Source organism: Panthera onca, chromosome B2, assembly GCF_046562875.1.
Source record: "Panthera onca isolate mPanOnc1 chromosome B2, mPanOnc1 haplotype 2, whole genome shotgun sequence".
NCBI classification, from domain to species: Eukaryota; Metazoa; Chordata; class Mammalia; order Carnivora; family Felidae; genus Panthera; species Panthera onca.
The window spans coordinates 124,911,511-124,938,261 of NC_138343.1; the positions used below are offsets into that span (position 1 = coordinate 124,911,511).

At 39.7% G+C, this 26,751-nt stretch overlaps 2 protein-coding genes across 9 annotated transcripts in view; one reads left to right on the forward strand and one right to left on the reverse strand.

Annotated features, from left to right (window-relative positions):
• HECA (HECA ribonucleoprotein granule regulator) overlaps nt 1-26,751 on the forward strand; it is a 195,770-nt gene that overhangs the window by 75,376 nt on the left and 93,643 nt on the right. The window contains exons 4-5 of one of the 8 annotated variants that reach the window (XR_013555783.2): nt 12,021-12,136; nt 18,289-26,629. The exons of 4 other annotated variants lie outside the window; for them this stretch is intronic. Coding sequence is in view for 1 of the 4 variants with exons in the window: in XM_078447387.2 (XP_078303513.1) it covers nt 12,021-12,077 (57 nt within the window). In the remaining 3 variants the exon portion in view is untranslated. Of the gene's footprint in view, nt 1-12,020; nt 13,843-18,288; nt 26,630-26,751 lie in introns of those variants that run through there. 3 more of the 8 variants (XR_014137726.1, XR_013555784.2, XM_078447387.2) reach the window with 3 other exon arrangements.
• Nucleotides 12,119-26,751, reverse strand: part of TXLNB (taxilin beta) — a 50,939-nt gene continuing 36,306 nt past the window's right edge. Inside the window, exons 8-10 of the mRNA XM_060616792.2 lie at nt 23,992-24,084; nt 14,141-14,236; nt 12,119-12,913 (exon numbers count right to left, since the gene is read on the reverse strand). Coding sequence (XP_060472775.1) covers nt 12,119-12,913; nt 14,141-14,236; nt 23,992-24,084 — 984 coding nt within the window. The remainder of the gene's footprint in view (nt 12,914-14,140; nt 14,237-23,991; nt 24,085-26,751) is intronic.

The window sequence follows — 26,751 nt, forward strand, 5'->3', positions numbered from 1 at the left end:
ACAGAACTAGTGACCAAAAACCATTAAGTTAATCAAACAGGATGAAGATTTGAACATAATCAATAAAACTGACCTGTTTGATATACATAGAACATTGCACTCAACAATTGCACATGGAACTCTTACCAAAACTGACCATATACTGGGCGATAAGGTTTCAAGAAATTTCAGATAAATTAAATCATACAGAATATGGTTTATGATCATAGCAGAATTAAGCTATTAATTCAAAGCTAAAGATAAATAGAATATTTTCTGCTTAGAAATGGATCAAATAAAATATATTTCAATGTATGTCAAAGAAAAACTAGTGGAAATTAGAAAATATGTTGAATGGTGATAAATAGAACAGGCCAAAGCTTGTGGGATGCAGTTAAAAAGCCATTCATAGGTAGTTTTAAATACATAGGTTAGAAAAGAAGAAAGGAAGGAAATTGGTGATCTAACCATCCATCTCAGGGAGTTAGAAAAAGAACAGCCAATTAAACGTGAAGACATTAACACAAATCAACGAAACAGAAAACCAAATGTACAACAGAGAAAATAAAATAGATAAAACCAAAGCCAGTAGTTGGTTCTGTAAATAATGCACCGTAATTGGTAACACTTGGGTAAGACTAATGAAAGACATGGACAAAGGTATAAATGACCACTATCAGGAGTGAAAAATGCTACAGATACTGCAGAATTTTAAAAACTTTTAAAAAGATATCATGAACAATTTGTGCCAACAAATTGGAAAATTTAGATGCAATCAATTAATTTCTTGAAAAATTAGGCACCCAGTAACTGATACAAAACAATGGGAAAATCTATTGAAGAAAAATTAAATCCCTAACTTAAATCTCAGATAGCTTAACCAAATAGTTCTTTTAAACATTTTAGGAGGGAAGAAGATTTACCATACCAATGCACTGGTGGTTGAAACAATCTGTACGATCATTTTGGGAAACTATTTGGTAGTATCTCCTATAGCAGAATGGACCCATGCCATATAACCCAACAGTTTCTCTAAGTTTATACTTAGGAGATGTCACAGCAACGTTATTTATAGTGGCCAATAATTGGAAACAGTTTAAATGTCAGTCCACATTAGAATGGATAGATTGTGGTATAGTCATACAACAGATCACTATATGACAATGAAGATGAATAGACTACTCCTACAAGCCCCAATGTGGATGAATCTCACACATAGAGTTTGAACAAAAAGAAGGCAGACACAAAAAGATACTTTTTTTTTTTTATAAAGTAAATGAAACACACACACACACATGCAAACTCACACACCACGCAGAGGCAAAACAAATCCATGTTTTCATCAGCCAAGTGGTTTCCTCTGGAAAGGAGGGAGGGGGTAGTGATGCACAAGGGAAGGGGGGGATTTTCTGAAATGCTGGGCTGTGTTCTATTTCCTGACCCGAGTGGTGGGTTACGGGAAAGAATTTACATTATACGAATTCATCATTTTTACGATGAAAAGCTTCTAAAGGGAAGTTGAAAAATTAAAGTGAGAAATGAGATTAAAAAAAAAAAATTAATGTTTATTTGTTTTTAAGAGAGAGAGAAAAAGACAGAGCTCGAGCAGGGGAGGGGCAGAGAGAGAGGGAGACACAGAATCCGAAGCAGGCTCCAGGCTCTGAGCTGTTAGCACGGAGCCCCACGTGGGCTTGAACCCGCAAACTGCAAGATCATGATGACCTGGGCCGAAGTCGGACGTTTAACCGACGGAGCCAGTCAGGTGCCCCAAGAGATGAGATTTTTAAAACACTCTAATATACATTCAGTTATTACAATTTTAAACTCTTCTTTTTGGTGTGCCATACTTCAGCTATTTGCGCGTCTCATCTTTGTTGCTCAGAGTTCTTTGGATGCAAATGACAGTCCCCTGCCTCATACCCTCTTGAGCAAAAAGGGAAATTATTTGATCTGAAAACACCAACTGGATCCAGGGCCCAAATAGTAGGGTTACCAGGATTATGTTTCTCCTCGTCTTGTGACTCCATTCATTTCCTCTTGACTTTATCCTGCAGACAGGATGTCTTCGCATGGTCAGCAGAATTCAAGCAGAAAGAACCAGTAGACTAGATTGGACCCTTGGTGGTAAGTTTAGGCAGGCTGGATTGGAGGGGCTTCAAATGCCCACAGACCCCAAGGTAACATAGGAGTAAAAACAGTGTGGTTGCCTTGAAGCAAATGCAACTTCAAGACAAGTCAAATAGCCTCCTGCCCTTCTTTCTTTCAAGCAGATTATAGTCCAGAAGCTTCTCAGTGGGAATCCTGGAGCGGCCGCTGTCTGAACTAAATACACTATCAAATGTTATGCTGCTTTAGGCCCAGCCCTGAGGCCAGGACTGGCTGAGGGGGTTAGGACTCTATTGATGATCCCTTCCAGGCTACAGGTATCGAGGGCACAGTGCTTCCTCCAAGGAAAAGATGTGGGTAGGCGAGAGCCATATGTCTATTCTTTGCCAAATAATGTTTATTTTTGCACATTAGAAAAATTTAGTACATACTGCCAAATTGCCCTTCAGAAGAACTCCTACAAATGGACAAGAAGAAGACAGATGACTTAATATTATACCAACAGTTTTTGAGCATATCTATTTGGTCTCACCCTTGCTAATGTTGGATATTATGAATATTTAAGTTTTTATCAGTCCAATGGGCAGAAGTGACAGAATATCTCCTTATTGTAAATTGGCCCGATATGTTTTGGTCATTTGCGTTTCTTCTTCTGCGAACTACCCATCATATCTCGTGCCAGTGGTATGCAAATGGGGGACACATAGTGGGAGTGATCATCTCTGGCAGGGAGGACAACTTTACCACTGGTCTTATTCAGGATTGCTGTGCATGATGGTCGTAAAAAGCAGACTGTCTTGTAGTTGATTTTATTACTGTTTTTAAATTCTGTAGAGACAATGCCCCTGCCCCTCATCACCTGCTCCAGGTAGGTTACACCCCCTGCCTCTCTCACTTTCTTCTGTGTTGTTTGTCTTTTCTTATTGCTTTCTGTGATTTCTGTTGTATCCTGGATATTAATGCTCTATTGTATTTGTTGTGACTGTTTTCTCCCATTCTGTTCTTGTGTCAAATATGCTTCATGTTTAGTTGCTTTGTTTCCTTTAACTTTTGAAGATCATTAGTTAACTTGTACTGCAGGCAACTAATTTGTTATAAAAAGCTTTCACTCTCCTTCCTTTGGGTATTGCTTTAAATTACTCCCAGACTGATTTGGAGGACTTCTGGATCAGTTTTCTAATAATGGGCAAGGGAGAAGCCAGATGGTCCAGCTATGACAGCATAGCTAGTCAGTACTAGATATTTTTGGGAGATGAATTGCGTCACAGCAAAAAAGCTCCCTGCACAAAGGGTGAGTCATGGTCATGACTGATTGGCTGGTAGCATCTGTAGTTAACTCTGGTTTGCTACCTTCTGACTCACTGATTTAAGCGTCAATGGATTGGACACTTTCTCTCTGGTTTTTAATTCAGAGAAACATTCATAACATTCATAATATTCAGGGGTTTGGTTTCAGCTGGATGATAGTGTGTATATATATATATATATATATATATATATATATATATATATTCTCTGCTCAAGCTGTGACTGGTCTATGTGAAGAATAGTGCTGAGAATTTCTCAAGACATAGCCTTGCCTTGCCTGAGGATGACAGCTGTGTGTCAGCAGGGGCCATCACCTTGGCCTTGTAGTGTGTACAATTATTTCATGAAGAGCTGTTGCTGTATCTGCAACCTCACCCACCTGCCTGTTTGCTTAGAAGGCAGATTGTCAGCCAGAAAAGAATGGGCTCTATGCGCTGTAAGCAAAAGAGGATTAGTTGTGCAAACGAAGTCTGCAACAAGACCTGATCTTATGAAAAACAAGCTGGCCACGTGACTAAAATCACATCTGTGGTGTTCAGGTTTTCAGTTCCCAGTCTTATCATACACATGTCATAAACTCACACACAACTACACACACTTACACATAGGCTCATGTTGATTTCTTATGCATAAATACTGACACATATAATTACAAACACTCACACAGAACTGTATGCATACGATGGGGCGCCTGGGTGGCTCAGTTGTTTAAGCGTCCAACTTCGGCTCAGGTCATGATCTCACGGTTCCGGAGTTTGAGCCCCGTGTCGGGCTCTGTGCTGACAGCTCAGAGCCTGGAGACTGCTTCACGTTCTGTGTCTCCCTCTCTCTCTCTGCCACTCCCCCGCTCATGCTGTCTTTCTCTCTCTCTCAAAAATAAATAAACATTAAAAATTTTTTTAAAAAAGGAACTGTATGCATACGATACACACAAAAGTACACATATATACTGGCACATATTACACATATATGCTCATACATATCCTCACAAGTATGCACTCATATATATTCACATAAATAACTACATACATATTTCATAAAACCCTCCTATTCGGGGCATCTAGGTGGCTCAGTCGGTTGAGAGTCCGACTCTTCTGCTCAGATCATGATCTTGTGGTTAGTGAGTTCGAGCCCCGCATTGGGTTCTGCACTTGGGATTCTGTCTCTCTCACTTTCTCTCTGCCCCTCCCCTGCTCATGCGCTTTCTCTCTCTGAAAATAAATGAACACACACACACACACACACACACACACACACACACACACAAAACCTCCTTCTCTGCAAGGAACACAGCTTTTCCACTTGGAGATCTGGGTACCATTTGTGATGAAAATGCTGCTGGAGTTCACCATTCTGCTGTTTGGTAGTGGAACTTTTGGGGGCAGGTGGGGCCTCTCAGCACCTTTTGCAGCCCCTTCCTTTGGTACTGAGTCCCCAGGGATCCTCAGGCCCAACCATGCCCTCTGGTGCTGAGCAGATCGAGTCAAGATATAGGTGGTTCTAAGCTCCTTTGTTCAGGCTCGTAACCACTGCCATCTCAGGTGCTGCCACAGAACCTCACACACAGAAAGTCTTCAGTATTTGTCGAAGAAATCCAAGAATTTGTGATTTTCTTCTTCATACTTCTGTCTAATTTTTTAAATTAAAACATTTTTTTAAATTTGGGTAATATCTTGTCTCTTTCCCCTTGCCTGGCTTTTAACAGAAGTGCCCAAGGTGATGTGTAGATTTCTTAGAATAAATCTCTCCCTGGGGAGGGGACAGTCCTACATAACTTCTTAAGTCTCTTGAGGATTTAGCCAGAGATGCCCAAACCCTCAGACACCATTTAGTCCCAGGCTCCCATTTTATAGGTGAACTAACTGAGGCCCAGAGATGTTAAGTGATTTCTCCAGTCACCCAGTTAGTTAGCAGCAGAACCGGGACTAAGGGCTCAAATGGCCTGATCCTTGGACTAGTGCTATCCCCCACTTTTCACCTTGATTAGACTCCAGCAGTTTTATTCCAGGGAATCACTCCCTGGTAAGAATGTTAAGAAAACGAGAATTGAACATGAATTCTTTACCCAGAGCATTACAATAGTCTGTGAGGGATTATACTGGTTTGGCCAGAGCTTTGCAGTGTCCTAATAAATCTAGTCTATGCAGTCACATGGGTTGTGCTCCCATCCGACATATTTTTTTTTTTTATTTTTTTTTATTAAATTTTTTTTTTTTAACGTTTATTTATTTTTGAGACAGAGAGAGACAGAGCATGAACAGAGGAGGGGCAGAGAGAGAGGGAGACACAGAATCTGAAGCAGGCTCCAGGCTCTGAGCTGTCAGCACAGAGCCCGACGCGGGGCTCGAACTCACGGACCGCGAGATCGTGACCTGAGCCGAAGTCGGCCGCTCAACCGACTGAGCCACCCAGGCGCCCCCCATCCGACATATTTTTAACTTCATGACTTTGGGCACGATGAAAGGCATCCTTATTACCCTATTCCTATAAATTCGAGACCTGACTTTCAAATTTTTTTAGCATATAGGATCTCTGAATGCTCCACGGCTGGTTGCCTCTGCCTGGTGGATGCCAGAGCAGTCTCAGGTTCGCACTGGTTCTCAGCCTTGCCCTACTTGGTGGGTTGTAGCTAATGTTGGTGACCACCATTTCATTAGAACAACCAAAGCTCTGTCTCATTCGTTTTGAAGAGTTTAGGTTTATTTCAGAACGCTGACCTTTGTTTAGCCAAGGCTGTGATTTATGGTAATACCGTATGTTTCTTGTCACTTCATAAACCCGAGTTTGACCCTTTCTGTTGTTTGTTTTCTTAGTTACGGAGTTTGTTATCACTCTTGCATTGGCTATTTATTTATCGAGCTGACTTAACTCTAGCTATGTCCAGGTTTACTCGGAAACTTGGTATATGTGTGGTGGAGCATTTAAGTGCAGTGCGTGGCATAAACTTTCCAAACAACATGTAAGAATGCTGTGTATTTGTATTTGCATAGTCGTGTTTATTCTATAAATAACATAATATGCTTCCATGTTTATATGGTAAAGTGCATAAAATTTGAATACATGGTGTAAACAGTCAAATCTGGCAGCTGGTAATAGCTATGACTCTCAGTTCAACTACTGTTCCCTTCCCCAAAGACAAACTAACGTGTTAGATACAAATGGTGGATAAGATAAAAATGGATAGGATGCAGTGAACGCTGATAGCGGTTAAGTTAGGGTGATGGAATTAACACTCATTTTCTCTCTTCTCTGTTTTCTGCATGTTCCATGATGTAATTTTATTTTACTTATTTTTTATTGAAAAGAATGCATTGATTATTTTAAACGAAAGGCAAACAAGAAGAAAGACAAGAAAACAACAACACTGAGAAACATGTTTGTAAGAATCCCCCAGGTGGAGGGTGTTGTGTGGGAGTGTATTAATGTCATTGTGGCTTTTGTCGTCTGTTGGCATCCTGCTTTCACAAAAGGGTCCCACCCATTTATGTTCCTCTTCCTTTTATTGCTCTTAAGGTTTTGGCTTTTTGTTTTTCATTTTTGTAATGGCTATCAGATTGAAAGTCTCTTTTTCTCTCTCCTGTCCCTCACTTAACACAGTATCTTCTTACTTGGCTTCCATTGTGGTTTCGTGTTCTTTGACATAAAATGTCACATTGACTGTCTGCACTGAAATAATGAGTTTTATGCCCAGGTATGTTTTAATTATGACATGGAGTAATTGAATGTCATGATGTATCATTTTGTCAAAAAATCATTATAAAATGGGATAGACGTTGCTGGTCGTGGAGGCTTTAAAATCCAGCAGGAAGAAGGACTTGCACTTGGCTGTTGCCAACTCGATTGTGTTGTTGGTGATTTATCTCATCTCTTATCTCCTGGAAGAGTGAATCAGCTTCTGTGAATAATTTTTGTGCCATGGATCAATGAGCCTGTAGTCTTATTTTGTGAGTTAAGTGTTTCTATCAAATATCCTTATTTATACAGGAAATGATTTCTTTTTATAGTTTGTCCTTGTCAGGAAAGATAATAGGAATATCCTTTGAAAATATAGGTGTAAAGGCCCACCAACAGGAACAGCATTAAATCTAGGACAAATTTTATACATGTGCGTTTATGTGCGTGCATATGTGTGTTTGTGGGAACATTCACACACATGTACAGCAGCAATTGGCGTTTGCACAACTTCTCTCAGGATACCACCGAGGAGACTTCACTTCGATTGTGGAAGGTACAACTTAACAAGATTGGGGGAGATCTTTATCACTATCATTTATGAATGCTTCTATTCAAATGGAATGCCCTTACGGTTGATCTAATGATAACTTTAACTTTTAGGTTATAAAGTACAGAAATATAAATGGTTTAAACCTTGTGAAGATTTACCCAGATACTTGACTTGAATCCTAAATCTTACTTGCCAGTTCATGGTGGCAACAAATTTTAGAGGCCAGAGTCATCATTTTTATTTCATATCTTCTTTTTAGGAGATTCTTTACGTTTTGTCTAAGTGCCATACCCAGCGTGGGGCTTGAACTCATGACCCCGAGATCAGGAGTAGCATGCTCTTCTGACTGATTCAGCCAGGTGCCCCAATTCTTTACATTTTAAATTACTTTTATGTATCCTAAGTACTGGATTTAACTACTGGTTGGAGGAGAAGGAGCTGAGGATGTTTTCCTGAAACGATTTCTCCCCTAATGACATCTTAGTCTTATTGAAAAGCAGCTTCAGTTTTGCAACGAACACATAATACTTTATTAGCTTAAAAAAAAAAAGAGCTGTTTAAAAATGTATTGGGGCACCTGGGTGGCTCGGTTAAGTGTCCAACTTCGGCTCAGGTCACGATCTCACGGTTCTTGAGTTCGAGCCCCTCATTGGGCTCTGTGCTGACAGCTCGGAGCCTGGAGCCTGCTTTGGAATCTGTGTCTCTCTCTCTCTCTCTGCCCCTCCCCTGCTCACGCTCTGTCTGTCTGTCTCTCTCTCTCAAAAATAAGTAAACATTAAAACAATTTTTTAAGTATTAAAAAAATGCATATCTATACCATGCAAAAAGGAGCAAAAACAGCCTTAAGGGCAGGGTTTAATTTTTTTCCCAATTTTAGCTAACTAGTTCTCTTCTCCAAGCATACTAGGAAATGCTTTGTTCAAGAAGCCTCTCCTGGTTGAAGATAGACTGGGAAGAGAGAATAAGTAAAAGGCAGAATAGTTGGGCCTCTTTGGGTCCTACTAGGGAGAATTCTTGGAGTAGTTAGAAGGACTGGGTGGAAATGTCCATCAACTGATGAATGGATAAAGAAATTGTGGTTTATATACACAATGGAGTACTACGTGGCAATGAGGAAGAATGAAATATGGCCCTTTGTAGCAACATGGATGGAACTGGAGAGTGTGATGCTAAGTGAAATAAGCCATACAGAGAAAGACAGATACCATATGGTTTCACTCTTATGTGGATCCTGAGAAACTAACAGAAACCCATGGGGGAGGGGAAGGAAAAAAAAAAAAAAAAAAAAGAGGTTAGAGTGGAAGAGAGCCAAAGCATAAGAGACTCTTAAAAACTGAGAACAAACTGAGGGTTGATGGGGGGTGGGAGGGAGGGGAGGGTGGGTGATGGGCATTGAGGAAGGCACCTTTTGGGATGAGCACTGGGTGTTGTATGGAAACCAATTTGACAATAACCTTCATATATTGAAAAAAAAAAAAAAAAAGAAGGACTGGGTGGAGGTAAAATAAGTTGACACGTTCTACATCTGCCCCCTTACTCCTCAGAGTATTTCTGAAAGCTCCCATGGCAGAGAAACCTATGGAAATGGTCTCATTGGAGACTGGCACTGAAGAGAGACATTGGTCATGGGATAACTGTCTGCCAGAAGCTGAGGACTGGGCAGGGAAGCCGGGGTTTTGCTTTCTCATTAGTTCCAGGAAATCATGTTCTGTCTCTTTCCCTTGTTTCCCTCCTTCTCTCTCTCACACACCACACACACACACACACACACACACACACATGCACACCCAAGATGTTCACAGTGTTCATTATATGTACATTCTACTCAGAGACCAGAAATTTAACGAACAACAAAATAAAACCATAATCTTTGTTAGGTATTATTGAAACATAGAAGTAACAAAAGTAAGCATGTGGGAAGAGAAGTAACTTTAATAGATACATAAATTATAGTTATTTAATTAAGAAAACACAAACAATACTGGTGTTTCTGGAAAAGTAGACTTGGCATCTCTAGAAATAGTTACACGAACTTGATAAAGAACAGAAATTCCTTACTCTTTCAGGTCGTATGAATTATTGTGATAATTAGTAAGGCCGAATTCTAACACAGACTATAACAAAACATTCTTTGAATATTAAAATAATCCTTCCAAAGTCTAAATTAAGCTTTGCAAATTTTAGGTAAGGTGTTGTATTGAAATTCTGCCCGAGATATACACAGTAGTGAGTAATGTGTTGCTGTGAAAGCTTTTTGGATGAAAAAAATGAACTTTGGGTATTAGAATATTTGATTTACCAGATTTTGGCTCCTCTCCTGCCTGTTTCTCTTGCTAAACATTCAGACTGAGACTTTACTATGATTATCTAATCTTACTCCATTCTTGGAAGTTTACCTTCTGTAAACAGAAGGAGACCCTCCTGGATTGTTATGGTGAGTATTTAGCTCTGAATTAAATGAATGTTTAAATCTCTAAGATTTCCAGTAATGTTGAATTTGGCTGGATAGTCTGTGGTTATAATATTGCAAGCCTTCAAAAATACATGGAAAAAAATAAATAAAAATACATTGGTTCTTCAGTAGGGATATGCTTTTTCTTCTGATTAGCATTTCGTTATTACCCTCACTGTCGACTTCAAACAAATTTTATGCAGTTTACAATTCTTGTAGCATATGGTTGCTGCCTACAAGCATTTTGTGTTCCTTGGCAGACAGCCACATGCAACACTGAAGAATGATTTTCTGGATGAATAGTAGAGAATCTTGCTTTTATCCATTTTTCTACTTGAATTCAACTTTTGAGGTGGGCTGGGTTAGACCTTTTTTTTTTTTCCTTTTCTCCCTCCTCTCCCTTTCCCCGTTCCTTCCCTCCCTTCCTTCCTATTTCTTTGTTCCAGTCTCCCTTTACCAGATTTACTGGATTTACCGGGTTTTGGTAAATCTGGTAGAGTAATTTATGCTGTCAGTTGTATTAGAGGTTCTTGTCCAATAATAATGTAATACTCCTGTAGACCATCTAACTTTTGCCTCCTGCTGAATCCTCACCTGTTTTTCAAGCCATTTGTACTTCTGGTTGTAAAGAATTCCCCAAAGCAGATAATATATTGTTTGGTGCACCTCATCACTCATATTGAGACCCTATGTAGACTTCTGTCTTGTAAAAATAATAGCTTTTACTTATCAGTTATTGAGATGAGGACGGGGTATAATTTCCTGTAAAGGGTGTGAAGGTTGGAAAAAATGTGAAGATGCTTTGAGAATATAGATTGAGGCAGTGACAGCAAGAAATGGTGGGAAACCCTCTGGAGAGAGCAGAAGATGACAGCGAGAGAACTGAGGACTTGGCCGGGCCAGGCGAACATTCCTTTTCAAGACTTCCATAGCACAAGAGCCAGGGGACGAGAGCATAGCCTCGTATCAGTCCCAGGGCACTCAATCCCTCCATGCCCTTGCTTGCTCTCCCACTTCCCACCCTTTCCTTGCAGGTAGCCATGAGTGGGCTGCCCCACCACATGGGGTGGTGAGGCAATGGGCGAGCTGTGTCGGAGAGGCCGCTGGAAGAGATGAGCCATCGAGGGCTGTGACTGTTCCCCTATTCTGTCTATTGCCTCTTGTGGCACCTTTGTGTCTATGTGTTCTGCAGACTTAGAATCTAACCCAACTGCTGTTCTATCTTTGGATAAACTGATTGAATTTATTGACTTACCATTTGGTTACTTGTTTTTGCCCTACATTACATGGCCTAAATACTCATATTCTGAACCTACTTCTGATTCATAGAGCATTAATCTACTGTCATCCCAAGCAAGTAAGAGATCATTTTTTTGATTACTGTCTAAATATTTTGCATGAGAGAATTCCAAAGAGGGATGAAATGTATGTGTAATATATGTTAGTATATAATATATTTGTATATATATACACACACATATATAATACACACATGTACATATAGGTGCATAAACTCGGATAGGTATATATTCGCACACTTACGTATACATTCACACATGTATACATATATATACATCTACACATATGCACATATTATGTAAATGTTGCTTAAATGAAACCTGGACATCCATAACTTACTATAGAACTTATTAAAATATGTAGGGAAATAAATAACAATCACTTTTTATGCATTTACATATTGTAGGAGAAGTCTTTAAACACCAAATCCTACTGTTGATTAAAAAATTGAAATAAATACCATCTCAGTGGAAAATTCTTATGAATTTGCTATTTGTATGTTTTGTTGCCATTTAGGAAAATTGTACTGTCAACCAACGTTAAATAGAAAAGCTCCAAATCAGTTATAAATTGAGAACAAATAGCACAGGCTGAATGTGCTCTGCATAACATTTAAAAATGTCTTGATTCTAATTAAGTCTCTTCCCTTAGACATCCCTGGCCCTTAATGCCTCTTTCAGAAGACAATCTGTCACGATGAAGACGTGAAGCTGGGAAGGCACTAAGCTCGGAAGGCACCACGACGAGGCTTAGTCTACTCCTTCCAGGTTGGTGTCAGCCACCTGGGGCAGCTGGGGCTCCACCGAGACCCCTGTTGGTGGTCTCAATGCTGCTGCCTCCAGTGGGGGTGGCTGCCTACTGGGCCCGCAGCCGAGCTCCCCGACCAGAATTTGCTCACCTGCTGTGGGCGATGGAGCAGGACCATTTGCCTCCATCACTGGTAGGGAAGCCTCTGCCGGGGGCTGTGGGGCCTGACTGGAAGCTTCTGCCCCTGGCTTCTGGGGCTGCTGATCAGCCTGGGCTGCTGTAAGGAGACCCTGGTCTTGGGCCTCTGCTGCCGACCCCGTGGGGGGATTGCTGGGCCTGGGGGGCGGTTCTGCCTCATTGCCTCCTTCGGCCTCAGCCTGAGGAGTTGGGGGAGGCAGGGAAATCTCTGAGTGGCATAAAGGGCTCGGAGGGGATTGTTCTGGCTCTTTGAGGGCCGAGTCACCAACCCCTTGAGGACTGCCGGATTCTGGTGGGATTTCTTTGGACTGGTCGAAGGTCGACTCCGGATGACGGATGACCGTGAAGGCTGTGGCCAGATTTTTCACAGCATTGTGAACACTGTCGGCTTCCTCTGCATCAACCTCGCCGCCCACAGAAACAGCAGACTCTAGCTCCTCGTCGGAAGTGTGCTGACTTTGGTCATCTTTTTCAGGCATTTTTGCTTCTCTGATTTTTTTGTAGAGCTCGTTTCTCTCTTCTTGTAAAGCTCGACAGAGGTTCTCCAGCCTCCCAATTTTCATCACGAAGCACTCATATTCCTTGGCTCTCAATGCTTTCTGTGAGTTGAAAACACACACACACGTAAAACACCAGAGCAAAATTGCCAGGATGCCCTCTGGAGACAAGCAAAACCATTTGCCCAGGAATTTGTCTGCCAGACTCTGCAGCCACCGCAGACTGGTGGCTGAACAGACCCCTGGTCAGGGGGAATCACTTCCGTTTTTTTGCCTTGTGGGTGAGACCCTGGTAGAATTTTAATCCCTGTATCCTTTTCTGTGGGAAAGAAAGATGGCAAAGCATCTCTCTGCTTCAGTCCAAGGCCTCTGGAATCTTAAAGTAGATGCATTTTCTGCTTTTAAGTCTTCCAATGGCACAATGAATGCGATGGACTGGGACCCGGCTGTCAGCAGAGCCTTATCTAGTCTATAGATAAACTGCTGTATGCTAATCTGGCAACTGTTTGATTTATGTCAGTGAATAATAAGCCCATCTCTTTGGAATTGGTTGCTATTTGGGATGAATTGCTAGAACAGTAATTATAACGACAGAAACTCCCCACACACTAATTCATGATGCTGCCTGCTCAAACTGTTCAGTTCTCCATTTCTGTGGAAATGTTGGTGTGTTTGTGCATGAAATCGTTCCTAATCGTCTCACTCCTTGCCCCCACCTTTGTGCCACTCTGTACCCTTTGAGGGTTTTTCTGTTGCTCGTGCACATGGGGAGACCTTCACCTGTAAGCTCTGCCTCTCAGGTCAAGGGCTATATATCTTTGCCTTTATTGTCTCAACACCTACAGAGCCTGACATAATATCAGTAATTAAATGCCTGTTGGAAGAATTAGACAATACATCTCCATATCTGTCTATACAGTTGTACATACCCTGGGTGCTGGGGCTGGTGTCTTCTCTCAGTATGTTCAGATTAACTCATTAATTTATTCTGCACCTGCTCTGTGCTAGGCACTGGGGAAATTCAAAGACAAGTAAGACACTTGTCTTTCTTTTACGGAATGAAGTCGCGCAGGCATGATGCTGATTTGGCAACAGCTGCGGACTCAGCACGTAGGCATGTGACTTAGGGTCACAAAGCTCTTTGTGAGTCTGGATCCAATTCTCTTTTGCTCTAAATATTTTTATTACAATTTCACATATCACACCTCAGAAAAAAAAATCAACTCTTTTTCCAAGATAATAATTTGCACTATTAGGTTATAATTACTTTCGGAATATGAATATTTGGACTAGATAGGGGAAAATAAGCTAGCGGCTAGGCTTCCTTACCTCTTCAATCATGTCCAACAGAGCTTTGTTACAGTTCTCAAACCGGGCTTTCCACGTGGCTGTGTCCTTCTCTAACTTCTTCATTTTCTTGGTTGTCTACAGAAATTAGAGTATTTTAATGTTAATCCTGAAAACTTAACATATCAAAAAAACTACTAGTTCCATATGTGATGCCAAGAAAAGTCTCTTTGTCACTAGCTGCTGAAACAAACAGAAGTTTGATGTCACGGAATGAAGACTGAGTGGGAAGAGTCCTATTTATTCCTGAATCATCTAGGTTCGTGGTGAACAAACTTACTTGCACCAATTCAGGAAAAAGGAAACTACTTAGAGTCACCCTGTTTTGTCATTGCTTATTCTTTAAAGTAAAAGTAGCTTTATTTAGTCCCAAGAATAAGCTTGCAATTTAGATTCTTTACTGAATAGAAACTGCAAGCGAGAAAGCTGGTCTGGCTTTTTAGCCATTAACATATTGGGACTATCTGGGCACATCTGAGAAGTAGCTACACAAAACTACAGCTTTCTATTTTCTCAGTGTACATTTTTTTAAAAAAAAAGTTTTAATTTAAATACTAGCTAGTTATCATACAGTGTGGTATTAGTTTCAGGTGTACCATATAGTGATTCAACACTTCCGTGCATCACTGGTACTCTTCACAAGTGCACTGCTTAGTCCGCATCGTCTCTTTAACCCATCCCCCCCCATCCACCTCCCCTCTGGTAACCATCAGTTTGCTCTCTATAGTTGAGTCTGTTTCTTGGTTTGCCTCTCTCTCTCTTTTTTTCCCTTTGCTTGTTTGTTTTCTTTCTTAAATTTGACATATGAGTGAAATCATATGGTATTTGTCTTTGATTGACTTGCTTCACTTAGCATAATACTCTCTCGGTCCATCCATGTCATCGCAAATGGCAAGATTTCATTCTTTTTTTATGGCGGGTAATATGATATTCATATATATATATATGTATATATACGTGTATGTGTATATATATATACACACCACATCTTTACTCATTCATCAGTCAGTGAACAGTTGGGCTGTTTTCCATAATTTGGCTGTTGTAGACAATGCTGCTATAAACATTGGGGTGTATGTATCCCTTTGAATCAGTACTTCTTACTTTTGTATTCTTTGGTGGAATACCTTGTAGTGCGGTTGCTGGATCATAGGGTAGTTCTACTTTTAACTTTTTGAGGAACCTCCAGACTGTTTTCTACAGTGGCTACACCAGTTTTCATTCCCACCAACAGTGCAAGAGGGATCCCCTTTCTCCACATCCTCGCCAACACATATTTCTTGTGTTGTTGATTTTAGCCATTTTCACGGGTATGAGGTGATATCTCACTGTAGTTTTGATTTGGATTTTCCTTATAATGAATGATATTGAGCATGTTTTCATGTGTCTGTTGTCCATCTGTATGTCTTCTGTAGAAAAATGTCTGTTTATGTCTTCTGCCCGTTTTTAATTGGATTATTCATTTTTTTGAGTGTTGAGTTTGATAAGTTCCTTATATATTTTGTATACTAACCCTTTATCAGATATGTCATTTGCAAATATCTTCTCCTATTCCATAGGTTGCCTTTTAGTTTCATTGATTGTTTCCTTTGCAGAACCTTTTTATTTTGATGTAGTTCCAATAGTTTATTTTTGCTTTTGTTTCCCTTGTCTCAGGAAACGTACTTAAGAAGTTGCCACAGCCAATGTCAAAAAGTTACTGCCTGTGTTCTCTTCTAGAATTTTTATGGTTTCAGGTGTCACATTTAGGTCTTTAACTCATTTTGAAGTTATTTTTGTGTATGGTTTAAGAAAGTGGCCCAGCTTCATTCTTCTGCATGTTGCTGTTCAGTTTTCCCAACACCATTTGTTGAAGAGACATTCTTTTTCCCATTGGATATTCTTCCCTGCTTTGTTGAAGATGAATTGACCATATAGTTGTGGGTTTATTTCTGGGTTTTCTATTCTGCTCTATTGATCTATGTGTGTGTTTTTGTGCCAGTACCATACTTTTTTTTTTTTTTTTTTTGATTAGTATAGCTTTGTATTAGAACTTCGAGTCCAGAAATGTGATACCTCCAGCTTTGTTTTTCTTTTTCAAGGTTGTTTTGGTTATTCAGGGACTTTTTTGGTTCCAGACACATTTTAGGATTGCTTGTTCCAGCTCTGTGAAAAATGCTGTTGGTATTTTGATAGGGATTGCATTAAATGTGTAGATTACTTTGGATAGTATAGACATTTTAACAATATTTGTTCTTCCAATCCATGAGCATGGAATGTCTTTCTGTTTCTTTGTGTCATTTTCAATGTCTTTCATCCGTGTTTTATAGTTTTTGGAGTACAGGCCTTTTACCTCTTTGGTTAGGTTTATTCCTAGGTATCATTGTTTCTGTTCTGCAATTGTAAATGGATCCTTAGTTTTTCTTTCTGCTGCTTCATTATTGGTGTATAGAAATGCAACAGATTTCTGTATGTTGATTTTGTATCCTGTGACTTTAATGAATTTATTTGTCACCTCTAGACATGTACAGAGCATCATATCATCTGCAAATAGTGAAAGTTTTACTCCTTCCTTGCCAATTTGGATCCTTTTTTTTCTTTTTTTTTCTTTCTTTCTTTCTTTCTTTCTTTCTTTCTTTCTTTCTTTCTCCCCTTCTCCTTCTCCTTCTCCTTCTCCTCCTTCTCCTTCTCCTTCTCCTTCTCCTTCTCCTTCTCCTTCTCCTTCTCCTTCTCCTCCCCCTCCCCCTTCCCCTTCCCCTTCCCCTTCCCCTTCTCCTCCTCCTCCTCCTCCTCCTCCTCCTCCTCCTCCTCCTTCTTTTCTCCTTCTTTTTTTGTCTGATTGCTGTGGCTAGGACTTCCAGTATTATGTTGAATAAAAGTGGTGAAAGTGGACATCCCTGTCTTATTCCTGACTGTATAGGAAAAGTTCTCAGTTTTTCCCATTGAGGATGATATTAGCTATGGGTTTTTTATATATGACCTTTAGTATGTTGAGGTATGTTCCCTTTAAATCGACTTAAAGTATTGAGTGTTTTTATCATGAATGGATATTGTACTTTGTCAAGTGCTTTTTCTGCATCTATTGAAATGATCATATACGCTTCTTATCCATTCTTTTATTAATGTGATGTGTCATGGTGATTGATGTGCAAATATTGAACAACTCCTGCAACACAGGAATAAATTCCATTTGATTGTAGTGAATGATTTTTTAAATGTAATGTTGGATTTGGTTTGCTAGTGTTTTTTATTGAGAATTTTTACATCTATATTCTTCAGAGATATTGGTCTGTGGTTCCCTTTTTTAGTAGTGTCTTTATCTGGTTTTGGTATCAGGGTAATGCTGGCTTCATAGAATGAATTTGGAAGTTTTCCTTCCTTTTCTATTTTTTTGTAATAGTTTAAAAAGAATAGGTATTAACTCTTCATTAAATTTTTTTTTAATGTTTATTTATTTTTGGGAGAGAGAGAGAGACAGAGACAGAAACAGAATGTGAATGGGGGAGGGGCAGAGAGAGAAGGAGACACAGAATCCAAAGCAAGCTCCAGGCTCTGAGCTGTCAGCACAGATCCCTATGAAGGGCTTGAACTCACGAACTGCAAGATCATGACCTGAGCCGAAGTTGGATGCTTAACCGACTGAGCCATCCAGGCACCCTTGTATTAACTCTTCTTTAACTGTTTGGTAGAATTCTCCTGTGAAGCCATCTGGTCCTGCACTTTTGTTTGTTGGGAGTTTTTTGATTACTGATTCAATTTATTTGCTGGTTATCAGTGTGTTCAAGTTTTCTATTTCTTCCTGTTTCAGTTTTGGTAATTTATATATTTCTAGGAATTTATCCATTTCTTCTAGGTTGTCCAATTTGTTGGCACATGGTTTTTCATAATATTCTCTTATAATTTCTGTGGTGTTAGTTATTTCTCCTCTCTCATCTGTGATTTTATTTATTTGGGTCCTTTCTCTTTTCTTTTTTTTTCTTTTTTTCCTTTGTATTTTCTTTTTGAGAAGTCTGAATTGAGGTTTATAAATTTTATTAAGTTTTTCAAGGAACCAGCCAGCTCCAGGTTTCATTGATCTGTTCTGTTGTGTTTTTAGTTTCCACATCACTTATTTCTGCTCTAATCTTTATTATTATTTTTTGTTTTGAAAGAAATGCAGACTGCCACATTCAGCACCTCATTTGGATGTGTCTGGGTTCTTGGAAGCTTGACTACCCTACATTTTCCTACAAATGGACCTAGAGAGCTTGTTTGGAAGTTCTAGCAGGGGAGCGCAGGTACTTATACACCCCTGACTAAGAAGGATGGTCTTTCTCTATCTGGACACCCACCTAACCAGCCAGATCAGTTGAATCAACCCTGGTGATCAATGGAGTGACAAATGTCTCAGCCAGATCACCCTTACATTCTCTGCTCTAATCTTTATAATTTCCTTCCTTCTGCTGACGTTAGGCTTTGTTTGCTGTTCTTTTTCTAGTTCTTTTAGGTGGAAGGTTAGGTTGTTTATTTGAGACTTTTTTTGCTTCTTGATGTAGACCTGTATTGCTATACACTTCCCTCTTAGGACCATTTTTGCTGTATCCAAAAGGTTTTGGATTGTTATATTTTTATTTTAATTTGTTTCCATGTATTTTTTAATTTCTTCTTTGATTTCCTGGTTGACCCATTCATTGTTTAGTAGCATGTTGTTTAACCTTCGTGTATTTGTGGTCTTTCCAGATTTTTTCTTGTGATTGATATCTAGTTTCATAGCATTGTGGTCAGAAAAGGTGCATGGTATGACTTCAATCTTTTTGTATTTGTTGAGGCCCGTTTTATGACCTAATATGTGACATCTATTCAGAATGTTCCATGTGTGCTATAAAAGAATATGTATTCTGTTGTTTTAGGATGGAATGTTTTGAATGTGTCTGTTAAGTCCATCTGGTCCAGTGTGTCATTCAAAGCCACTGTTTCCTTGTTTGTTTTCTGTTTAGATGATCTGTCTGTTGATGTAAATGGTATGTTGAAGTCCCCTACTATTATTGCATTATTATCAATTAGTTCCCTTATGTTTATTATTAATTGTTTTATATATCTGGGTGCTTCTATGTTGGGTGCATAAATATTTACAAATCTTATATCTTCTTGTTGGATTGTCCCCCTTTATTATTATAAAGTGTCCTTCTTTGTCTCTTGTTATAGTCTTTGTTTTAAAGTCTAGTTTGTCTGATGTAAGTATTGCTACTTTGGCTTTCTTTTGACATCCATTTGCATGATAAATGTTTCTTCATTCCCTCACTTTCAATCTGCAGGTGTCTTTAGGTCTAAAATGAGTCTCTTGTAGGCAGAATATAGATGGGTATTTTTTTTTTTTATTATCCATTATGACTCCTTATGTCTTTTGATTGGACCATTGAGTCCATTTACATTCAAAGTAACTATTGATAGATATGTATTTATTGCCATTTTATTACTTATTTTGTGGTTGTTTCTGGAGATTTTCTCTGATCATTTCTTGTCTTTCTCTTTTTCATGTTTTGCTTATTTTCTTTAGTGATATATTTGGATTTTTTTCTTTGTTCTTTGCGTGTTTATTAGTGATTTTTGATATATGGTTACCATAACCTCTTCTGCAAATAGCAGTCTATATGAAGATGATGTTCACTCAAGGTTGAACTCATTCTTTTTTCCTCTCCTGTCTACATTTTAGGTATATGTTTTATTTTATACCATTTAGTATGTGAGATCCTTGACTGATTATTACAGAAATATTAATTTTTACTGCCTTTGTTTTTGCTGCCTTTAAATTGTCATTTTTGGTCTCTCTTTTCTACTTGAAGGGTCCTCTTTAATATTTTTTGTAGGGCTGGTTTAGTGGTCATGAACTCCTTTAGTTTTTGTTTTTCTGAGAAACTCTTGATCTCTCCTTCTATTCCGAATGGTGGCCTTGCTGGATAGAATATTTTTAGGTGCAGATTTTTCCCGCTCAGTACTTTGAATATATCATTCCACTCCTTTCTGGCTTGCCAGGTTTCTATTGAGAACTTTCCAGCTAGCCTATGCGGTTTCCCTTGGAAGTTGAAGACTTCATTTGTCTTGCTGCTTTTAAGATTTTTTCTTTATCACTGTATTTTGCAAATTTAATTATAATATGTCTTGGTGTTGGCATGCTTTTATTGATTTTGATGGGAATTCTCTGTGTCTCTTGGATCTGGATGTCTGTTTCCTTCCCCAGATTAAGGAGGTCTTCAGCTATTATTTCTTCAAATAAATTTCCTGCCCCCCCCCTTTTTTTCTCTCTTCTTCTGGCACTCCTATAATATGAGTGTGATTACATTTGATGGAGTCACTGACTTCCCGAATTCTATTCTGGTGTTACTGTCTTTTGTTCAGCTTCATTACTATCCATTACTTTGTCTTCTAGGTCACTTCTTTCCAGCTTCTAGGTCTTTCCACTTCTAGGTCTCCTTCTTTCCAGCCTGCTCTTTACTGCATCTAGCCTGTTTCAGATCTTGTTTGTCTCATTGTTTATCTCTGATTGATTCTTTTTAAACTCTTTTATCTCTGTGGTAAGGGTCTCACTGATGTCTTCCATTCTTTTCTCAAGCCCAGTGAGTATTCTTATGATTGTTGCTTTAAATTCTCCATCAGACATGTTACTTGTATCTGTTTCACTGAGATCTCTGGCTGTGACCTTATCTTGTTCTTTCATTTTGGAGAAATTCCTCTGTCTTCACATTTTGTCTAAGTCTCTATCTTCTTCTCTGGGTTAGAAAATCCAGTTAGGTCTCCTGCTCCTGAAAGAAGCAGGAGCTTCTTTATGAAGAAGAGGTCATGTAGTGCTGAGACCCTGGCGCTTCAAGGAAGGGTCTCCAGTGTGTGCTATGTGAGCTCCGCTGTTGTGTTTTGGTTGCTCTGTCCTTCAGGCCAGTCATCTGCAGAGGCTCTCCCTTACCTGCTGTGGGCAGTGTTTGGTCCCTGGTGTGAATGTGGTCAGTTTTAACTAGGTGTGTTCTTGTCTGCTTGTGAAGTGAGACCTGACCACCTCCACCAGAACTGAAGCCCTCCAGAACTTTCTGGTCAGAAGATGTTGTGCAGGCAGGGATTTGTGCTGGTCTTTGGGGGGAGGGACCTGCCATGCTGAGACTGAGGCAAGTGTGATTGAGAAGAGCAGTTCCACTGGGGTGCAGGGAGTTGATGTGTGGGGCTTGGTGTAAGCAAATTAGGCAGCCAGTGTCCATGTTGTGCTGCTTCTTGCAGGTGGCTCTGTGTATATGCAGAGGGGCAAGGGAGGGAAATGGTGTTGGCCACCTCCTTTGTTCCCAGAGACATGTCTCCATGAATGCTGCCTCTCAGAGACACACTCTGAGAAGAGGGAATAATTTCCCTACGGCGTTCCCCAGGCACTCTTCAGATAGTTGTTTCCACATTGTCTGCCACAGGTTTTTTGTATACCTTCTCTCCAGGAGCAGTATAGTACCCTCCAGGTCTATCCTATCCAAGCCTACTGACCTTTAAAACTCCAGGCTTTAAGACCTGCTGGTTGCAAGAACTTCCAAAATTCAGCCCCTTTCATTTTCCAAGCCAATGGCTTTGGGGAAATGTTCTCCTTGTGTATTTCCCTGTGCTCTTCTCTCTCTCTCTCTCTCTCTCTGTCTCTCTGTCTCTCTCTCTCTCTCTCCCTTCTCCAAGACCACAGCTTCTTTTCTTCCATAGCAGCTGTGATCTATTTCTCCCCCAAATGATGGCTTTGCATTTATTACCATCTTTGATTTGGCCTCTTCTCTCCCTTTAGTTGTGGAGTGCATTCTACCAGTTTTCAGGTCAATTTCTGCGGTATTTAGGATGATTTGATAGTTATCTAGTTGTATTTGTGGGAAAGGTGAGCCTAGGGTCCTCCTACTCCACTGCCATCTTCCTGCTCCCTCTCAATCTTCACATTTGTAGAGTGTGGTGGGAGTCACAGAATGTGATTACACACATCATTCATTTCATCTTTAAAACAGTCCCATAAGGAAGGTTCTGTTTTCACCTCCACTCTCACTGAGGAAACTGACGCTCAGAGAGGTGGAAGAATATTCAGGTGAGTTAGCAGAAGAGTGGAACTAGAGTTATTTCATTGCATTTAATGCAATGTGTGAAGAGTGTCTGCTGGTCATCAGTGGGGAGTTGGGCGTAGAGGGAACAGAAGTGGATAAAATGCAGCTCATCTTTTTTGAAACTGAAACGGTTGGATCTCTGCTCTGCTTGGATGCAGCAAAGGACAGCAATGTAATCATCAGGTTGTGTTCCCCTGGATGAGCCATACCTGGGCCCTTGCTGCTTTGTGCCATGCTGCCTGAGGCTGAGTACACTTGGAGGCAGGAGGCTGCGCCCAGGCTAAGCCCTGGGCTTTATAGAGAAGCTAGGTGAGCCTTGAATGGTTTTTAATTTTGATCATTTGTTAACCAAGTTTAGTAGTTTTAGTTTAAAAGTCATCAACCCCTTTAAGGATTTGATGGGACCATACGCAAAGAAATACAATATGCACATCATTTTTTTTGCTGGGTTTTTTTTTTTTTTTTTTTTGCTAATTGTGAGTCAACTTTAAAAGTCTATAAATAAACCCCAGATTTAAAACTCCTACTCTAATATTTATTCCAATCTTAAAACTATGTAATTTTGAAATAAATAAAAACACTTTTCTTGCTCTAATATTTATTCCAATCTTAACACTCTATAATGAAGAGAGGTTTTTAAAAATGGATAGACCCACCCCAGAGTGAGAAAGCTATAACTTCTAACAAGTGTTGACCTACTTATGTTTGTTCACTGAATTGTGAAATTTATCATATAATTTTAAGAAAGTGGTTTTAAAAGGATGCTTTTTGCACTTAAAAAAGGTTAACGCCTGTGCCCATTAAGAAGCACAATTCTGATGCTGATTTTGTTTTGGGAAAACACTGGATTAAATAAATTTTGAACATATGTCCAAAAATATTTAGCACCTTATATTTGTAAAAGAGTGTAAGAAAGTTTAAAACCCTTTAAAAATATATTAATATGGGGCGCCTGAGTGGTTTAGTTGGCTAAGCGTCCGACTTCCGCTCAGGTCATGATCTCGTGGTTTGTGAGTTCGAGACCCCCTTTGGGCTCTGTGCTGACATCTTAGAGCCTGGAGCCTGCTTCAGATTCTGTCTCCTTCTCTCCGCCCCTCCCCCGCTCACGCTCTGTCTCTCTCTGTCTGTCAAAAATGAATAAACATTAAAAAACATGTATTTGAACTTTACAATCTGTGTACTAGGCAAGGGAAATAGTATGTTAATTTATAGATAAGAAAAATAAAATTGGAGGGACGTTAAGTGGATCGTCTAGTACTGCATGAGGAGAAGAACACACCCAGAATTTGAATTTGGGCTTCCTTCTTCTCATTCAAGGCTCTGTCAGTTATATCATACTACATATATTCTCTTCGAAGAAGGATTATATGAAATGGTATTTTCTACTCTAAACTTCTTCTGTTGCACATTTGTATGAAAGTTGTTTTTTTAATCTTTAGAAATTAGATTTTTAAAAATTTCAGTATAAACAGCATAATGTTAAATTGCTAGCTTTTGTCTTTTTTTTTCTTAGCTCTCCATGGACTAGAAAAGGAAAATATTTTTTTCTCAGGGTGAAAATAGATCCTGGTGTTTTTTGGACTCTTCCTAAGATTAATTCACCAGATAATTACTAATAAAAAAACACAGCCCAAATCTTATTTGCATGTATAAATGTTTCATTACTTCATGAAATGCACCAAAGGATCTTAACGTGACAGAAATGAACTCAAAGGAGAATTGCCTGTCAAAATAGAAAATGTCAGTATTTTGTGGGGGATAAGTACTACTCACTTTATCCATTTCCTGTTTGAAAGTGGCAAACACCTCATTGCTTTTTGTCAGTGTGTTCTGGAACTCTTCAAACCTTCCGGAATAGAGAGTAAGCTGTAAATAAGAGGAAAAGTACATCTACTTTAGAGCTGCTTTAAGCATGCTTCCAGAACAAAACAACATGGCATCGTTCATTATTTGAGAAGAAAGTTGATTTAAAGGAATCCTCAACACAATGTTAATAATGTGTTCTGTTCTTTTGTTTACTATGACATCAACCTAAGTCAGTGAGTATGATTGAAGTACGTCTTTAAAGAAAAAATGGAATAAGAAAATGTGTCATCACCATTTCATTACAGCCTAACTTTTCCCAACACACTTTTATTGAGCACTGAACATACACATTGACTCTATGTGCAAAGCATTGAACATGTGGCTACTGTTTCTGAGAGACATGCACACGTGATGGGAAGATAATCTCAAAGACAACTTGATGATGGGACAGGGAATACTACAAAGTACCACGTCTGTTAAGGATGGTGTCAGTCAGAGAAGGAAGTGAGCATGGCAGGTGACCACGTGAGCCATGTTTTTGTGGAGAAGGCGAACCTTGAACTTGGTCTTGAAAGAAGTGAGAATGTAGAAAAATGAAAAGAAGTGGACCCGACATGGGTGGCTGCAATCATACCCGTTGTGCCACGCTAAGCAACCAACCATTTGCATTTCAGTCCATTTGGTTTTGTATGCTTATGAAGACAGTGTTATAGCCAATAGCAGTTAAATGTCCCTGTTCATCAAAATCAGTTTATTATATGAATTTTTTACAGATGGAAAGAATGAGTCTCGAGGAGGGAATGCCTTTTCTAATATGCACACAGTATAAAACATCATATGGGTTAGCACTGGCAAGCGTGTGGTTCACTTCAGGAGTACTTTCTACCTCTATATCCTTATTCCAAGGAATAAGGTAATTTGAAGTACGAATAAAGCAGGACAGGGAAGGAGAGTGTGTTAAGTACTTGATTGCTAGAGACAGCAATACACTAATCAAATCTTGCTTTAAAAAATGATTTTAGAATAGCATGCTATGAGTGGAGATTTAATATGGATGATACATGTTAGGAAGGCCTCCGTTTTCGAATGAGTATTTGGTACTGTTGAATGCTGGAGCAAACCCCAGCTCCTCAAATGGGCACCAAATGACTAGCTGGTGGTACCTGGGACACTGTCCTTTTGAAAGCGAAAAACTACTAACTGGAAGCCAGTAGACTGGAGAGTTCCCAGTCTTGGGGGTGAGAGGTAGAGAGTATGGGAATCAGACTACCCCTAGAACCCAGAAAATCTGCTGATCGAGAAGGGGTCATTCTCAAATGTTGTAGAATAGCAGAGATTTCACCGCAGTAAACAAGAACAACGGAATGATAACGTAAAACCTTTCTGTAGGATAGATTTTCCAAAGAAAAGTCAAACAACATCTGAGTATCGTTTTGAAATCACATGTTGGTTCCACGCATATGTGACAGAGCTTGGGGGCAACTCTGGTGGCCTAAATTTTTTTTTCTCATGATTCCTTGGCACACAGATGAAAGAAGACTGAATAAAAGGGCACCAGGGAGTTCATGGCCAGGAAGGTGTAGTAGGGTTTTACACACACACACACACACACACACACACACACACACACACTGCATAAGACAATCCTTACTCATTATGTACAATGCACTCTTGACATATTCTGTTTAGTTCTGTTTCACTTTTTTTGAAGTAGTGGCTGGGATCCACTGAATTGATTTCAGGGCCCTTGAGTAGGTCAAGTCCTTAATCTGAGGATAAACTTCTACTGGACTGGCTATCTATACTACTGCACATAATCTAGTGGTCCAGGGTGAGGACAGCTACTCCCAGCTGATCCTCTCCACCTTCATTTGCATTCTTGGTTACATATCCTGTGAAGTTGCTTTTTCTTACTTTCTCTCCTTTCTTTTCCCCACTTCTCGGGAATTCCTGCAGAGTTATGGGAGGGTGGCAGATACTACCGTCCCTGGAGCAGGTCCTCTCAAAGCCGCTCACGCAGCCGGGTAGTTGCAGGCTGCAGACAGAGCAGGAGTGGGCGCGTGCACAGCCCATCTTGCTGGCACAACCTTGACAGTGTCAGCAGGAGCAACCGTGCCCACCTCGGCCAGCTTCTCCCCTTCCTTTGGGCAAAAATGGTCTTTTGGGTGTATACATCGGGCAGGTTTTGTTTCCTTTCCTCATGTTTTCTTGTGGCATGGGGGAAGGCAGACACACCCAGAGGGCCAGGAAGAAGTGTCTCATTTCATTACCACTTCTTCTGGCCTTTTTCTAGTGACTGTTTTTTGTTTTTGTTTTTTTCTTCTCTCCACTGCTGTTCTTTCTTTTTAATTGGGACAAATTCATGTAATGTAAGAGTTACCATCTCAACTATTTTAAATGTACAGTTTAGTATTGTTAACTGCGTTCACACTGTCGTGTAACCAATCTCCAGAACCCTTTCATCTTGCAAAACTGAAAGTCTCTACCCATGAAACAGTAACTCCACATTTCCCCTTCTAAGTACTGTTTTTCATACTCAGCCTTTCTTCCTATTTGACCTCTTTGTGGCAGGTGGCAAAACCTGTGTGGATTATGCTTGTCTCAGGTAAACAACTCTAAAACTCTTTGCTTGTGCTAACTCAAAATGGACACTTCTTGTTTACTTTGTGGATATTTGTTTGGTATATGTTCCCTCTCACTATCACGCTGACATGATGCATGTTTGGT